This window comes from Leopardus geoffroyi, chromosome A2 (assembly GCF_018350155.1).
Source record: "Leopardus geoffroyi isolate Oge1 chromosome A2, O.geoffroyi_Oge1_pat1.0, whole genome shotgun sequence".
NCBI classification, from domain to species: domain Eukaryota; kingdom Metazoa; phylum Chordata; class Mammalia; order Carnivora; family Felidae; genus Leopardus; species Leopardus geoffroyi.
This window is the reverse complement of record NC_059331.1, coordinates 155127854-155145150: the sequence shown is the minus strand read 5'-3', so window position 1 is coordinate 155145150 and position 17297 is coordinate 155127854. Positions and strand designations below refer to the sequence as shown.

The window sequence follows — 17297 nt, the reverse complement described above, 5'->3', positions numbered from 1 at the left end:
TGTTTTTCTTGACTAAATGCTAAATGAGTTGCTGCAAAACTTTGTAATTTCCAGTAGGGATTTTGGCCATTTTGGCCAGTTTTTCACCTGGAAGGGCAAACTTTCTGAGGTCCTTACTCCACCATTTTCACTGCTGTCATCCTTCCTTTAAAAAAAAAAAAAAAATACCGCAAAACAATATTAAAACCACAATTAAAAATTAGAATTTTAAATTAAGAATTAAACCTAAAAAATTGTCCACGATGTTTTAAAGTCCAAATTTATTTTATTATTTATTTATTATTATTTTTTTAATATTTATTTTATTTTTGAGAGAGAGGAGAGACGATGAGCTAGGGGAGGGGCAGAGAGGGGGACAGAGGGTCTGAAGCGGCCTCTGCGGTGACAGCAGAGAGCTCAGTGCGGGCTGGAATTCACTAACGGAGATCATGCCCTGAGCCCAAGTCCAACACTTCACCACTTACCCGGACTAAGCCACTAAATCCCAGGCGCCACTAAATCCACATTTAAAAGCCAAGCGATAATTGCCCCTCACCCCCTAATTCATTTGTGCGTGTTACTTTATACTCACCATCCACACACACTTAACAGATTTTTACCGTTTTGCGGTAATATTATGGAGAATTTTAACATCGTACCTAAGTTTCCTTCCCCTGCAATCTTCCCGCCCCTCATTTTTCTCCCACTTTCCTAGTGCCCCTTACTGCATACTCCCCGACGCCAGTGTTCATGAGCCAACTTTGGCACAGTGTGTGTCCTTCCTGAGCCTTCTCCTTGCTCATTCAAAAACAGCCACATTGCCACACAAATAGGTTCTCTTTTCGCTATTGATTTAAACGGTTCTGTACCGCTTTTCCCCCTTAACACGTCACGGACGTCCTTCTAGGTCTGTAGACATTTAATGCATGCTTGTTGAAGTCCTGTAACAAAGAGTCTGGACAAGGATCCCCCGCGTTGCTCCCAGCACCATACCTCCTCCCCGCCCCCCGCCAAACACTCTCACCAGAACTTACTGTTGCTTTTACTTTTTTTTTTTTTCTTAGGAGGGTTAATTTTATTTTTTGTTTTTATTTTAATATAGCTTACTGTCAAGTTAGCTAAGTGAAATAAATCAGAGAAACACCGATATCTTAGATTTTCATTCATATGTGGAATTTGTTCCTTTTAGTGCTAGAAGATTGTCAGAAGACAGACTGCTGGGTCAAAGGTCATGCATCTTCAAAACTTTACTAGCGGCTCAGGGACTACTTTGCCAAAGGGCGCCAACAGTTCACCTTTCCATCCGCCCCCCCCCCCCCCCCCCCGGAGTGTGCCGGGACTCCGAGCGGTCTCTAAGCGCTCGGTCACTGTATTATTGAGCAGGGCTGAGGAGAAATGGCTTTGCTTTCGCACAGGACAGACGCTTCGGAGCTTAGAACGGCGGGATCGCCGCCCAGAACGGCGCGGATCGCGCCGGCTCCAAGAGAAAGTAGCGCCTGAGCCGCGCGGCGGGTCGGCGTGATCGCGGTCACGTGGTGTAGGATACGGCCCGAAGCCGTCGGGAGCAGTCAGGCTTAGGGGCTCGGTCGCCAGGTGGGCGGCGTCCCCGTTTGCTCGGCCAACGCCCGAGCGGAGAGCTCCCGGGGCCGGCGGCCGCACGATTTCCAAATGCTCGGGGCTTCGGCGAGCGGCTGCGCACAGTCCGGGCATCTCCGCCCCCGTCCACCAGGCGAAGGCGCTTCGAGAGCCGCGAGGCGCTTCCCCGAAGGACCAGGCTGCTTTTCTCTGGAGCTCCGGAGAGCCGCTTTCCGGGGCCCCCCGGCTCCCGACGGAGCAGGGGAGCGGGCCGCGGGGCCCGGCGGCCGCGCACAGCTGGGAGCCCTGAGGCCGGAAGGCGGCGAGCCCCCTCAGCTGCGGGCCGGTGGGCGTGGTGAGGCGGCACAGGTTCCGTTTTTCCTGGCCCCCGGGAGCTTTCGCTTTCGTTTCCAGCTGGCGTCTGAGCCCCGCGGGAGCCGCCCGCCCAGTCCGCGCCGGCCGCCGCCCGCGTCCCGCCAGCAGCTCTCCGACGGGCAGCGCGCCCCCGCCGCGGCCATGGCGCAGGCTGGCGTCCTCGGCGAGGTGACCCAGGTGCTGTGCGCGGCCGGGGGCGCCTTGGAGCTGGAGGAGCTGCGGCGCCGCTTGCGGGAGGGCGTCGGCAACGACGCGCTGGAGCGGCTGCTGCGGGACCGCGGCCGCTTCGCGGTGGCAGCGAGGGCGGGCGGCGCGGCGGCCTCCTCGCAGCGCGTCGTGGTGGCCGTCTCGGCGCTGCGCCTGTGCCGCGCGTACCAGAGCCCCAAGCCGGGCTGCGTGGGGCTGTGCGCTCAGCTGCACCTCTGCAAGTTCTTGGTCTACGGGGCCTGCAAGTTCATGAGGGCCGGGTAAGCGCCGCGCCCGGAGCCCGACGGCGGGGCCGGGGGACCCTGCTCTCTCCCAGCCCGCCCTGGGCCCCTCCTAGAGTCTGGGGAGACCGGGGGGCGTCCGTTCCCTGGCCTCTCCCCACTCTTAATTCTCTACAGCGAACATTTATTGAGCACCTGCTGAATACCGGGTGCCATGTAAGGGACTCCGGGTGAAGCGGTGTCCCCAAGGCTCCTCCAGTGTCAGAGAGGGACTTGGAGCGCGGTACCCGCTGCGACAGCCCGGGGGTGGCGGGGGGTGGGGTAGGGGATTCTCCGTGAGAAAAAGCCGCCTCTGGCTTCCGGAGCCCCCCCAGACGCCCGGTCTCCAGGGCGACCTTTGAGGGGCCCCACAGCCGAGGGCTTTCTCTGCCCGGCAGCGAAGGAATCTTCGAAAGCCTGTTTCAGCTTTTGCTCGCTTGCCTTACAAGCCGGCAGTGGCCTCCGTGGCACTGGGAAGAAAATGCGTGCCCCTGTTGAGAAGCTAGTCCGCTTATGTAGAAGAATTTTTTTCTCCTTATTTCCTTTTCTTTCCTCTTTCTTTTCTTTCCTCTTTCTTTTCTTTTTTCTTTTCTTTTCTTTTACTTATTTATTTATTTTTTTTTCTGGCTTCACTTCTTTCTTGCTCCCGTCAGGTCCACTAGACAGCATGAGGTAGTGGTCTTGATCCATGCAGTCGTTCAGGGACCCAGGCCGACTGACCTAGACTCTGTCTCCTTGGCCCATGGCTCTTTAGGCCATTCTGGGTCTTGGATTCCAGGGAGCAGGTGAAGATGGACAGGGGAGGGTTGGGGGGAGGTTTTCCCAGGTCTGGAAGGGGTGGACAGTTTTCCATCTGTCCCTTGGACCACAGGATGTCTCATGACCTCCATCATGTCTAGATGCGAGGGAGGCGGGGAGCTGGGAAATGTGGCCCCTGGGAAGCAGCTGTTGAGAAATACCTAGATTAGAATATTCCAACCCCCAGCTTAAGGCCTTAAGAGGGGAGGGTGTGTGTGTGAGAAATTAGAGAGAGATGGGGAGTTGGTGAGAGTGTGGGGACAGGATGGGGGAGAGGTGATGGCTGTTATTGTTGACTGAGGGATGACTCATACCTCTCTTTTTTCCTTGTTGACTGAGGGATGATTCTTACTTTGCTTTCTTACTGGCGGAGAGAGCAGAAGTGTGTCCAGGGGCAGCTCTCCAAGTCTGCAGCCTGGGAGAGCATGGCCAGGGTCCCAGGTACTGGCGTGGGAGTTTACGGCTGCAGCCCCAGGAGCGGGTCAGGTCTGAGGTGGAGGCTGACGGGGGAACCTTGGGCAAACTGGGCCCTCAGGGACTGGTGTGGATGGGTCACTTCAGGGGAGAAGGAGGAGCAGTAGCTGGAGAAGAAGGTGGACGTAATAAATGGTGGATGGGCGGATCTAATGATGGGGTAACTGGTGGATCTTGTTAACGTCTGTATTTGGTGAAATAAAGATGGCAGCCCTATTCTCAGCTCGTTCCCAAGATTGGGGGTTGCGTTTTACTTGTCTTGGAAATCTGGGAATCTCATATCTGTTGGCCTAGATGATTGAGTTTTCTTTTAAATTCTTCCCTGTTCCATTTTCCATGTGGTTCACACAGGACACTTAATGGAACCTTCCTTCTTCAACTGCTTTCGGGTCACATAAGGGAGAGTGGGTGCGGTTGGCTGCATTTTCTATGCTTTCTTTGGGACTCTGCTTGTCTCCCTGAACCACAGGGTCCGCTGTTTCAGAAATAGATCATGGCTCCTGCTTTTGCTCACTGGTCACAGCTGGGAAGGGTCCCAGGTCCCTGACTTCCATCCTTTGCTGAGGAGGAGTAAGCATCGTGGTTAAGAGCACAGCCCCAAGACCAGCCTGCCTTGTTTCAAGCTGGCTGCACTCCCTGCTAGCTGCACGATTTTGGGCAGGTGACTTTCTATCAGTGTCTCAGTTCCCTCATCTGCAAAATGAGGATAATATCACCTACCTCATAGACTTGTTGAGGACTGAGTGACTTAACTGATAAAACCTCGGGAAATCCCTGGTTTGTGATAAACGCTCAAGTCTTAGTAGCTATTGCTGCCGTCATTATCCTAATTATTAGCTATATTTGGTTCTGGCGGCACCAAGTTTGCCTAGAATGTTTTCCTCTTCTTGCCTGGTTCCTCAACCTAAATATTTGGCCCAGGCTTTACACCTTTTAGGCACTGTCCCTTGAGTGCTTCTGTCAGGCTCAGGTGCCCTTCCCGTCTGCATAGACTTACTCTCAGCACAGCTGACCATGCCATTTTAGAGTCCTCTCCATATCTGTTACTTCTGCTAGAGGAGAGAAGGGGAAGAGTCTGGATGACTCCAAGGTTGTCGGTCTGTGCAGTGAAGGAGGGAAGTGGTCTTTTACTGAGCTGGGGGAGCTTGTGAAAGGTGCAGGTTTGGGGGAGTCAGTCACGGGTTGGGTTTTCTTTTGAGATGCTCACAATAAACACGTGAGGTTTGGCAGAGTCTGAGTAAAGCAAATGATATTTGCCTAACTCTTCCGGGTCCTGGTGACCTGGGAAATCATTTGAAGTGTTTGGATCATCAGGGCGTGGTGCCAGTACGTGGCTCACAGTGGATGTTCAGCCAGGGCTTGTTAATGGAAAGAACGGAGGAGGAGAGCAGAGAAGAGGTCTGAGCCTCAGGGTGTGAGTGTGTCTTTGCACACACCTATGACCGTAGGTGTCCACGCTCATTTATTCAGCCAGTGTTCAAGTGTCTGCTAAGTGCTCATTGTCTGTCATACTGCAGCTCTTCTTTGGGGGATGGCACTGTCATTCTTACCAGATATTGATGAGAAGTGCTGTCCTAGGCCCTCGAGCTTGCAAGGTAATGGCTTTTCCTTTGTGAATAAGCATTACATTTTTTCATCGCATAGACATGTGGGTTTTTTTCTGATGCTCCTAAGCAATGTCAAGAATGATGCCTGACGCCTGGGTGGCGCAGTCGGTTAAGCGTCCGACTTCAGCCAGGTCACGATCTCGTGGTCCGTGAGTTCGAGCCCCGCGTCGGGCTCTGGGCTGATGGCTCAGAGCCTGGAGCCTGTTTCCGATTCTGTGTCTCCCTCTCTCTCTGCCCCTCCCCTGTTCATGCTCTGTCTCTCTCTGTCCCAAAAATAAATAAACGTTGGAAAAAAAAAATCAAAAAAAAAAAGAATGATGCCTGAAAAATTATCTTCGAGACTGATTTTACTAGCTTTATTAGTTTGCTAGGGCTGCCATAACAAAGTGCCACAGGCTGGGGGCTTAAACAGAAACTTCTCACGATTCTCAAGGCAGGAAGTCTGAGATCAAAGTGTTGGCACGGTTGATTTCTTTCTGAGCCCTCTCTCCTTGGTTTGCAGATGGCTGTCTTTTACCCGTGTCCTCACAAGTGTGCATCTGTATCTTAATTTTCTCTTCTTATAAAGACATCAGTTGGATTGGACTAGGCGACTAGGCCCCCACCCCCCAGCCCAACAACCTCTTTATACACTATCTCCAAGTACAGTCACTGGGGGTGAGAACTTCAGCCTAAGAATTTCGGGGAGGCGCAGTTGAACCGTGACACCAGCTCTGCTTCTTTGCAGGAAGAACTGTAGAAACAGTCACAGCTTGACGACAGATCACAACCTGAGTGTGCTGAGAACTCACGGTGTTGACCACCTCAGCTACAGTGAGCTCTGCCAGCTTTTGTTTCAGAATGACCCCTGGCTTTTGCCAGAGGTGAGTTCCAGGAGGGGGTGTGTATGTATGCAAGTGATGGGGGAGAAGCCAGAGGTCGGGAGATAGGAAATCTTGTGGCAGAAGAGGAGCCAAGGACCCCAGAGTGACCACAGGGATCTACTTGAAGGAGACCTGGATTGAATTCCTGGCTCTGCTGATTTTTAGACCTGTGACCTTGGGCCAACCTTGCCCCGTCTAGAGGCCTCCTTTCCTTCTGTGTCATTTGGGCCGGTATCTCCTTTTCAGGGCTTCCATGAGATTGGGGGAGTCTGTTTGGCCAGTGGCTGCAACAGGATGTTCCTTACATGGGGATGAGGGGATAAGAGACTCCAGCCTGCTCGTCTCTGTCTAGCAGGACTTGGAACCACGTGTTATTGCCAAACCCAGGAGTTCTGTGAGGAAATTTTTCAGAGATGCTGACAGGCAGGTGATGAGCTCTCTACTAAATCAGTTGCACCCAGGGAATTTTGACCTTTAGTTGATGTGCATTTCAGATGCTCATAATGCATTTCAGATGCTAACCGAACCTCCCTGTAATGGCCGTGTACTATCTTGGGCCCTCCAAGAAGCAGACGCCAAGATGGGATTAGAAGTGTAAGAGATCTAGTGGAGAGGGAGCAGAAGGAGGTGGGGAGCCTTTGGACAGTGATGTTGCAAGAGAGGGGGAAGGAAGGAGACCGGGTAGGAGGAGACCCTGACTGGAGCACAGTTCTAAGAAAGCTGCTGCTTGGCCATTACGAAGTTCTGAGCTAAAGTAGCTCATTGTTGGCTAGGAGCAGCCCGTGGGAGCATGGTCTCTGTGTGAATCAGGTAGTGGCTCCCGAGGGCAGCAGCTGAGCTGAGTAAGTGGTGCTCTGCAGCAGATCCGAGTGGTGTGTTCCTGTGGCCAGCACAGGTTTATGGGATGTTCTAGCACTTTCTCTGGGATAAGGCTACAGAGATTAGATTGACCTGGATTAATGAAAATGCTTCCATATTACTCAGTTAAAACCACTCATTTGAGAACGGTGCTTTGTGGCTTAGTGACTGCTACGTAATAGATAGTAACTTTTCTCTTGCCTTTTGAAAATTACTATTGATTCAGCTAACCTTTATTGAATAACCACTACGGGTCAGGCACTGCCGATAAGGAGATAAAAGACCCTGTTCTGCCCTTCCAGGAGGCAAGTTTACTGGGTGAGACAGACAAATCAGTGTGTGATTGTAAGGTGCTATTTTAGGTGCTGCGATAGAAGTGAGCACTCTGGCCTCAGGCAGTTGGGGCACTTGGGAAGGCATCCTGGGGTAGGCGGTGCCTGCTCTGAATGCTGAAGGGTGAATGAAGGATGAAGGTCTGGGAAGAAGGGCACAGAGAGGACAGAACCTGGCACCGTCGGGGGACAGCATGTAGGTGAGCACAGCTTAGATTTAGGTTGGGAGAGGGGAGAAGGAGAAATGGGTGAGTAGAGACTGATCCATGCAGCCTTCGGTATCACAGGAAGGACTTGGGGTGGGGGGTTATGTTTGGAGAGTGGACATTAATGTTTTGGAGTGAGCAACTTGTCAGTGGTATAAAAAAATGAATCCGAAGGTGACCAGTCTGGAGTGTGTAGCCTCGTGTCTTCTTGGGTGTGCAGGTTGTTTTTAGAGCACAGTGCCGGCAAACGGGAACTGTGACCATAAACTCAGATCCAGTGCAGCTTTCCTGCCAGGCCTTCTGCTCTCAGGCTAGTCCCCTTATCAGATGAACAGTTGGGGCCACCACCATGAATCGAGCACCCACTATGTTCCAAGGCACTGTCTCGGCCACTTTGTATATTTCCCATTTAATCCTCATAATAACCCAATGATGGAGGTAGCATTATTCCCATTTTAGGGATTAAAAGCTGAAATTCAGAGCTGGTGAGTGACTTGTCTAAGGTCAGGCATCTTGTAAGTGGCAAAATCAAGGTTAGGGCCCAGCCTCTTCTAGCCTTTTCCCTTGGGGCTTCTGTCCCGAGTGGGGTCCCTGCATATCTAAGTCTGGGTTGTGCAGCCCTCTGCTGCTTTTCTATCTCTTGTTCAGTGTATGAATTGAGTGGGTAGGCCCTTGGTGGTCTCTAGCCTGGTTCTCGTCTCTAGGAATTTGGAATGTAGAGAAGGAGCAGTTGATTCAGGTTTAAGTCCCAGCTTTACCAACAACGCAGTTCAACAGACATTGCGTGTGCCAGATGTAGATAGCTGGCAGTGAACTAGGGCAAGCCGGTGAACTTCTCTGAGTTTCACTTTGCTCTTGAGAAACGAAAGGGCTGTATTTGGCCTTCTCTAAGATGCTTTAAACGCTCAGAGCCTCTTTGACTTTGAATTTCAGAAAGAAGGGAGATAGAAGCCTGGCTTAGAGTTGGTGAGTCAGTGGGGGAAGGGTGTAGGTGGAGTATATGGGTTGTTAGCCTCCTGCTATGTGAGTTATGTTGAATTGTCTCCTGGGAAGGGAGCAGCTCTGATCAGTTGGAAGTTCTTTGGATTTTCCCAGTGGAAAGGCTTGTTCTGCTTATTGCTGTCCACCCAGTTCCCGTTTTATCCAAGGGCATATGTTAGCAGTGGTCCATCTAGAGTGGAGGATGTTCTCAGAGCTGTGTGGCTTGTGTGGATGATGGAATCACAGCTTTGGCCAGATCTCTGGAGGAACTTCTTCTGACTGTGGACTGGTCAGTAGCGGGGTGGTGTCCTGTGAGACCTTCCTAAGCTGGTGTTTTTATTCCTTTTCTGTCAACAGATCTGCCTTCATTACAACAAAGGAGATGGACCCTACGGCTCTTGTTCCTTTCAAAAGCAGTGTATCAAACTCCATATCTGCCAGTATTTTTTACAGGGTGAATGCAAGTTTGGCACTGGCTGTAAGAGATCTCATGATATCTCTAATTCTGAGAATCTGGAGAAACTGGAGAAGTTGGGCATGCACTCCGATCTGGTGAACAGGCTGCCTTCCATATACAGAAATGCTCACGACATCAAGAATAGGAGCTCCACCTCCAGCAGAGGGCACCCTCCTCCTCCAGGCCCACAGGCCACTTCTGGTAAGGCCCTGGGCTGGGGCCCGTAGATTCCAGCTGGCCATTAATGGAATGTATGACTTTGGGCAAGTCACTGCTGCTTTTAGTAAAGTCAGTTGGTGATTCCTTCACCAGTGGGTGTTGTAAAGATGACTTGGAATCCTAGCCGTGAACAAGCAAGACAAATGCCATTTGAGGTTGACTGAATGAATTCCCCACAGGTCTGATCTACCGTGAAGGAAGCATATTTTAATTTCAGCTCTCTTCTTGGCATGAATAAATGGGATTTTTTAGTCCCTGTAAATTTTCTTTGTTCGCTGCTCGTCTTCAGCACCTAGACAGTGCCTGGTCCATAGTGGGCATGCAGGCATTTGGTGAGTGATTGAGCATGCTAGTATACTTTTTTTTTTTTAATAAAGGAATTTGTTAACTATAGTGGCATCTAGGATTTTTAATAGACCACTTCCTAAAATATCAGTTCTAGGTGTTGCTAGGACTACCAGCAAACACACTTAACACTCTAATCTTTTAAATTTTTTTTTAAACGGTTATTTATTTTGGAGACAGAGCATGAGGGAAGGGGCAGAGAGAGAGGGAGTCACAGAATCCAAAGCAGGCTCCAGGCTCTGAGGTGTCAGCACACGTGGGGCTGGAATCCATAAATTGTGAGATCATGACCCGAACTGAAGTTGGACGCTTAACTGACTGAGCCACTCAGGCACCCCAACATCTAATCTCACTTGATTTTGATATTTAAAAATTGTCCTTGCCATATATGTGTTTTCTTTACATTTTCTTCCGTTATTTTGGGTTAATTTCTTTCAATAGTAGGAAGCTAGATGTAGACAGGTTTTGCTTTAAATAGATTTTTAAGAGTGTCAAGTGGATTATGGCCTTAGAAAGGGAGGGAAGGATACTTGTCCTTGGGGAGCAAGGGAGGTTATTTCCAAGGCCCCAAAGGTGTGGGTTTTGAGGCCCACTCTGTGGATGTCTGAAGGGCCCATAAAAAGAAAAAGGAAAAGGAGTAACGTAATTAACAGGCGATACTGAATAGAGAGGGTTTGCGAATGAGTTTTGTTTTCTTGTATTATGGTAGGTGGGTGCGGTGGTAAATGTAATTGTTAGGTAAAGTCTCATTGGAGCACTAGTAAAGATAAATTCTGAAATCACCTCCATGCCTGTTTTAAGTTAAAATTCTTGCAATTAATGTAAAGTTATTAAGGAGGTTTCATATTAAGATTGGGAGCATAGAGCTGAGAAAAAAGAGCCTCTCCATGGTGTCCTGGATTTGGCAAGCAACTGTGTGGCTTTGGTTCCCTGGCTCCTCCCCTAAAAAGCAGTGAGGCGGTCCACTTGTATGTCTGAGGGTCATTTTATCTTGAACATCATAGGATTTTGTGAGATTACCTCGCCTACTTTTGTCTTATGCGGGGAAGTGAATGCTCTTTTCTGTCCTTTGTATCTTGAACTTCTCTGACTCCACACTGGAAGCTTTGGTGGATGCTGATACATCTCTGTGGTGTTTCCTTGTAGAAAGAAGAGATAGTTCAGGTTGTGTATCCCCAAACAATGCTAACCAGGAGGAGAATGATCAGATCTGCTTGTACCACATCCGGAAAAGTTGTAGCTTTCAAGGTAAGTCAGAGGAATCCCCTTCATCCGCTTGCAGGTGGAATAGCTGCTATGTGTTTCAAGAGTTCTGCCCTAAGGCCATCCCTCAGGGCCCTCTCCCCCATCCAGAGAGGGTTGGGGCCTTCTTCATGGTGAGCTGGTGTGGCACTTTGCCAAACCAGTTCTGAAGCGATTTTGTTGGGGAGTTGAGGATGGTAGGAATTGAGTTTCTTGAAATCAGACTGTAGATGAGTTTTGGGGAACGTAACTGGTTCATTCAGTGTCAAGTGTTGACCCTTGGTCACCTTAGCATGAGGTCACAGGCCTGCACAGATGCCCCGTCTAGTGGAAACAAATATAAGTGTCCCTTATAAAGGGAGGTTGTAGACTCAGAAATGCTTCAGAAACCCGGAAGGCCCTCCCTGAGGAGGAGATGCCTATGTGTGCTCTTGGGGAATAAGAACTTAAGTTGGGGGTTTCTCTCCATGGTCCCTCTTTTTTTTAATTAAAAAAAAATTTTTTTTTTATTTTTTTTTTTTTCAACGTTTATTTATTTTTGGGACAGAGAGAGACAGAGCATGAACGGGGGAGGGGCAGAGAGAGAGGGAGACACAGTATCAGAAACAGGCTCCAGGCTCTGAGCCATCAGCCCAGAGCCTGACGCGGGGCTCGAACTCACGGACCGCGAGATCGTGACCTGGCTGAAGTCGGACGCTTAACCGACTGCGCCACCCAGGCGCCCCTAAAAAAAATTTTTAATGTTTGTTTTTTGAGAGCGAGCAAGCTGGGGAACAAGGGACAGAGAGAGGGAGAGAGATCCCAAGCAGGCTCCACACTGTCAGCAGAGCCTGATGCAGGGCTGGAACTCATGAACTGTGAGATCATGACCTGAGCCGAAACCAAGAGTCAGACGTTGAACTGACTGAGCCACCCAGGTGCCCCTTCTCTCCATGGTCCCTCTTTTATCACAAGTAGCAATTCTTGTGTGTACGTGTTTGTCTGTATTTACTAAAGCTTTGTTTTCTTCTTATTGCTGTCCTGGGTTTTGACTGAAGAAAGCTTCCTTCTCAAATTCGGTGACTGCTCTTAAAAAACAACCACCAAACTTCTTGTTTTGTTTTCAGTCTTTAAAAGCCACCCAAGCAATTCAGGAATACTTTCACTTTGTGAAAGAGTCCAATAATACAGAGTAAAGTCTGAAGTCCTCCTTCAGCCCTTCCCAAAGGTAAACACGTGCCGTGTGGTTATGATACTTGTTTCGCATGTTTTTCAACAGATGGGAACATGTGATAGGTATTATTTAACCTGCTTCCTTCACTTAACATTGTGTCTTGAAAATTTTTTTCTACATTGGTATGTGTGCGTCTACCTTATTTTGAAAAACAACTGTAGTGTCCAGTAAGAGTGATGTTCCATTGAGCGTCTGAGTACACATAGGTATTTCCATAGCTAGATTCCTGGAAATGGAATGCTAGCTCAAGAAATATGTATCATATATGCATGTATGTGTTTAAAGTCAATTTTAGTGAGATATAATTTACACACAATAACATTTTAAGTATTTAAAAATTTTAAGTATACGCTGAGTTTTGGTAATAACAATTGGGGTAATGGAAGAGTTTCCTTATTCTAAAGGGTCCCTTTGTCCTGTTGTAGTGAATCCTCACCCCCCAATTTCCTGACCTCACACAGTCTCGTGATCTGCATTTTGTCACTGTAGATTTGCCCTTTCTAGAAATTCATATAAATGGAATCCTACAGCATGTATTCTACTGTACCTGTCTTCTCTCACTCAGCATGTTTTTGTGATTTGTCCATGCTGGCAAATCAGTAGTTTGCTCCTTTTTATTGCTGAGTTGTATTCTGTTGGATGGATTGAATACAATTTATCAATTCATATGTTGATGAACATTTGAGGTGTTGCAAGTTTTTGGCTTTTACAAATAAAACTTTTATAAATATTTATGTGCAAGTTTAATGTGGGTGTATGTTTTCACTTAAATTTTATTTTTGATGTTTATTTTTGAGAGACAGAGTGTGAGTGGGAGAGGGGCAGAGAGAGAGAGGGAGACACAGAATCTGAAGCAGGCTCCCGGCTCCGAGCTGACAGCACGGAGCCCGATGCAGGGCTCGAACTCATGAACTGTGAGATCATGACCTGAGCTGAAGTTGGATGCTTAACTGACTGAGCCACCCAGGCGCCCCTGTTTTCACTTCTTTTGAGTAAAGACCTAGATGTGAAATTACTGGAATGTATATAAGTGTGTGTTTAACTTTATAAGAAACTGGTGGGTATACCTTCCCACCAACAATGTATGAGAGTTTGATGCTCTGTGTTTTTGTTAACACTTGGTATTGCCAGTCTTTTAAACTTTACCCATTGTAATTAATGAGTAGTGATATTTCATTGTGGTTCTAATTTGCATTTCCCTGATGATAATGATTTTTAATGTTTTTTTTTAATGTTTTTATTTTTTTATTTTATTTATTTATTTTTTTCAATGTTTATTTATTTTTGGGACAGAGAGAGAGCATGAACGGGGGAGGGGCAGAGAGAGAGGGAGACACAGAATCGGAAACAGGCTCCAGGCTCTGAGCCATCAGCCCAGAGCCTGACGCGGGGCTCGAACCCACGGACCGCGAGATCGTGACCTGGCTGAAGTCGGACGCTTAACCGACTGCGCCACCCAGGCGCCCCATTAATGTTTTTATTTTTGAGAGAGACCGTGAGTGGGAGTGGGGCAGAGAGGAAGAGGGAGACTCAGAATCCAAAGCAGGCTCCAGGCTCTGAGCTTTCAGCACAGAGCCTGACATGAGGCTCAAACCCACAAACTGTGAGATCATGACCTGAGCCGAAGTCAGTTGCTTAACCGACTGAGCCACCCAGGCGCCCTGAACGTTTCTGTTCATGTACTCACTGGCCATTTGTATATCTTCAATGAAGTATCTGTGTAAATTTTCTGATTTTTTTATGACAGCTTGATTGAGGTATTGAGTGTAATGCACATACCATACAATTTACTCATTTAATAGTTTTTAGTATAGTTACAGAATTGTGCAGCCATCATCACAGTTAATATTTAGGACATTTCATGATCCTCGAAGAAATGCTGTACCCATTCTTCCTGCACCCCAGCTCCTGGCAACTACAGGTTTACATTCTGTCTCTATGGATTTGTTTGGTTATTTCATGTAAACGGAATCATATAATACATAGTCTTTTGTGACTTGTAAAAAAGCTTATTTATTGTGAAAGAAAGCGTGAGTAGGGAAGGGGCAGAGAGAGAGGGAGACACAGAACCTCAGGCTGGCTCTGCAGGGTCAACACAGCCCAGTGCAGGGTTAAGACTCAAGAACCTTGAGATCTTGACCTGAGCTGAAATCAAGGGTTGATGCTTAACTGACTGAGCCACCCAGGTGCCCCCTTGTTTTGCCCATTGTTTAATTGGATGGTTTGATCTCTCATTATTGAGTTGTGAGGATTTGGTGTATTATTTATACAAGTGGTTGTGAGATGTAGGTATTGAAAATAAATCCTCCCAGTCTGTGGTTTTATGCTCATTTTTTTGTTTTTTTCTCTTTTTTTCAAAATTTTACTTACATTCTAACAACATATAGCGTAATATTGGTTTTAGGAGTAGAATTTAGTGATTTGTCAGTTACAAATGTTCATTTTCCTTGGGTTTTTTTGAGGAATAAAAGTTGTTTTGTTTTTGTTTTAGAGGGTGGGAGAGAGCACGTGAGCAGGGGAGGGATGGGGGAGGGAGAGAGAGACAGACAGAGAGAGAATCTTAAGCAGATTCCACACTCATCACAGTCTGACACGGGGCTTGATCCCATGACGGTTAGATCATGACCTGAGCCGAAATTGAGAGTCAAACACTTAACTGACTCAGCCACACAGGCTCCCCTTGAGGAATAAACGTTTTAATATCAGTGAGGGTTTTAGTATTTTTTTGTTTTATAGTTTTCTTGTGTCTCAAAAATCTTTGCCTGTTCCAAGCCTCTGAAAATGGCGCCATGTTTTTTTTCCCCTAGTTTTATCGGTTTCACTTTTACAAATTGAGGTCTAGCTGTTAATCTGTATACTCTAATAATTATTTCTTGGGTATTGGTTTTTTTTTTTTTTTAATATTTATTTATTTATTTATTTACTTTGAGAGAGTGAGTGAGCATGAGCAGGAGAGGGGCAGAGAGAGAATCTTAAGCAAGCTCTGTGGTGACGGCAAAAAGCCTGATGTGGGGCTTGATCTCATGAACCATGAGACCTTGACCTGAGCCAAAATCACAAGTCTGACGCTTAACTGACTGAGCCACCGAGGTGCCCTGGTATTGGTTCTTCTGTGTGAGTTAGCTTCCTGTCTGTGTCAGTCTCCCTCACATGTGGGGTGACTCGTGGTTACCTACTCCAGAATTCAGTGTCTGCTGGTGATGTGGATTCTGATCGAGGCTTAGTGGGGAAGGGGCAGTACATTTTGTGCGGTGGCTTGGGCTGCTAGTGTGTATCCTTGGAATGGGGTGGGAGCTTTGATGGCCCCTCTTACATGCTTGTCTCTCTCTAGCACTTACGTTCACAGTCACATGTTCTGTGGGACAAATAGCAAGGTTGCTGGGCACAAGCAATGCACAGAGGGAGTTTCTGCTCTGGTGGGTCCCATTTAGTCTCATTGTGAGTGGCAAGGTGTCTTTCTTGCCTTTCATTACGTGTAACTCTGAGTTTGTTAGGCCACTCTCCCCAGTATTTCCCCCTTCCATGGTAGATCTCTTCATATCTTGCAGGGTTTCTCTCTCTTTATCTCTCTCAGTTTCATTCTGTGTCCTTCATATTCTTAGGGATTCTTCAATAATTCTGGTCTTTTGATAGCACTGATTACTGTTTTTCCAGCATTTTCAATTTGTTCTTCTCTCTGGTCTATCATTTCAAGTGATGTAGGGAGAGAGGGGATATGGATGTGGTACTTTGCCAAATTAATTTGTTTTTGCGACTTACCTTCCAGAATGCCTAGATTCTAGAATGCCACAACAAGGAGGGGAACGTTAGAAGGAGGGAGAGGAAATCGAGAAAGGGGACAGGAGGACCAGAGAAGATGTGGCAGAGAAGGGGACCCATCAACTGGGACTCCACTCTAACCAGCCACTGTGGCTGCAGTGGCCTGTATGGCACCTTCTTTTCTTAGGCTTGAGTGATGTGGTCTTCACGTTGAGCTCACATTAACAGTTGGAAGCCTGGGCCTGCAGTCTTTTGACCACAGAGCCTTCCCTGTGCCCCTGTGTCCTTCCCAAGGAAGTGTCAGCCTGGAGGGTGGTAGGTGGTGTGCCTTCCTTGAAGGGGATCTTCTTAAGGAGAGAGTCTTCAGGCTGTCCAGGACTCACCTGAGCCGAGGTGTATAGGTGCAGTGACTGAATGCTCCTAACTCTGATCATTCCCTTTGTGCCCTTCAGGGAGGGAACGGGAAATCTTACGTGGTTATGACCTCTGGACCATAGCTGTGCTCTTAACTATCCAGGTTGAGCCCTTCATTATTACTGTATTGTGCATATCCCTGGTAGAGTCCAAGAGGTGTCTTGGCTTGGTATGAGCTGTTCACGCTGTAACTCTGGACAAGTCAGGATGTCCTGAGTCCCCAGAGTGGCTGAATCCAGCCTTGGTGAACTTGGAGGGGATTTCCTGGGTTGAGGTGTCTCTTGTGCCCTGAGTCTTGGCTGGGTGCTCTTGTCTGTCCTGTCTGCCTGGCATCAGGCCTAGCCTTTGACACCTTCAGGCAGCCTGCCCACCTTCCTCCATGGTCCTCCTGGACCAAGGTAACTTTTGTAGATCCTGTGGGAAGGAAGTGGCATTGAGATATGCCTGAAAAGCCTGCATACAATTTTATAAAGTTTTAATTTTTTTCAAGTGTCAAATTAGCCATGCTTCATTGTTAATATTTTGACAGATGAGTTAAAAATGTACAAAGGACAGCCAGTAAGAAATGTCTCCCTCACACCTCTTTTTTCTAGCACCCAGATCCCCTCCAGAAGCAGTCATTATTACCAGTTCCTTGACCATCTTTCCATGAAGATTTTATACGTACACAAGTATATATGTCTGATCAGTTTCCTTCTCACGTAGGTGCACTGTGCACACTGTTTTGTATCTTTTCCCACTTAACTAGACATTTAATTTTTTGGAATATATTCTTGTGGTTCAAACTTCAAAAGAAAACAACACAAGTCTTTCCTCATAACTTTGTCCCTGGCTACCAACTTCCCCTCTGCAAGGAATAATATGTGTATGTATATGTATTTAGAGTATTTCTCATTTTTCTTTTCTACCTTTTTACCCAAGTAGAGGCGTTCTGCACCTTTTTGTGTATCATTCTACCTAATAACATATACCTTGGAAGTAGGTCTGTATCAGAGTGCAAAGAGATTGCTGCTGCTTTTATTTCCAGTGTGCCTTTCCTCGGTGGGGATGTACCAGAATTTCATATAGGATATTGAAAAGTAACAAAAGTGTCAGGTGCATTGCAGGTGAGGGGCTGGCATGAGCCAAGGCGA

The 17297-nt window shown here is 47.6% G+C and overlaps 1 protein-coding gene across 2 annotated transcripts in view; it reads left to right on the top strand.

Annotated features, from left to right (window-relative positions):
- Positions 1 to 1460: 1460 nt before the first annotated feature.
- Positions 1461 to 17297, top strand: part of PARP12 (poly(ADP-ribose) polymerase family member 12) — a 40439-nt gene continuing 24602 nt past the window's right edge. Inside the window, exons 1-4 of one of the 2 annotated variants that reach the window (XM_045495857.1) lie at positions 1461 to 2396; positions 6003 to 6138; positions 8873 to 9173; positions 10683 to 10784. In XM_045495857.1, coding sequence (XP_045351813.1) covers positions 1648 to 2396; positions 6003 to 6138; positions 8873 to 9173; positions 10683 to 10784 — 1288 coding nt within the window. In that variant the 5' untranslated portion in view covers positions 1461 to 1647. The remainder of the gene's footprint in view (positions 2397 to 6002; positions 6139 to 8872; positions 9174 to 10682; positions 10785 to 17297) is intronic. The other variant, XM_045495858.1, reaches the window with a different exon arrangement.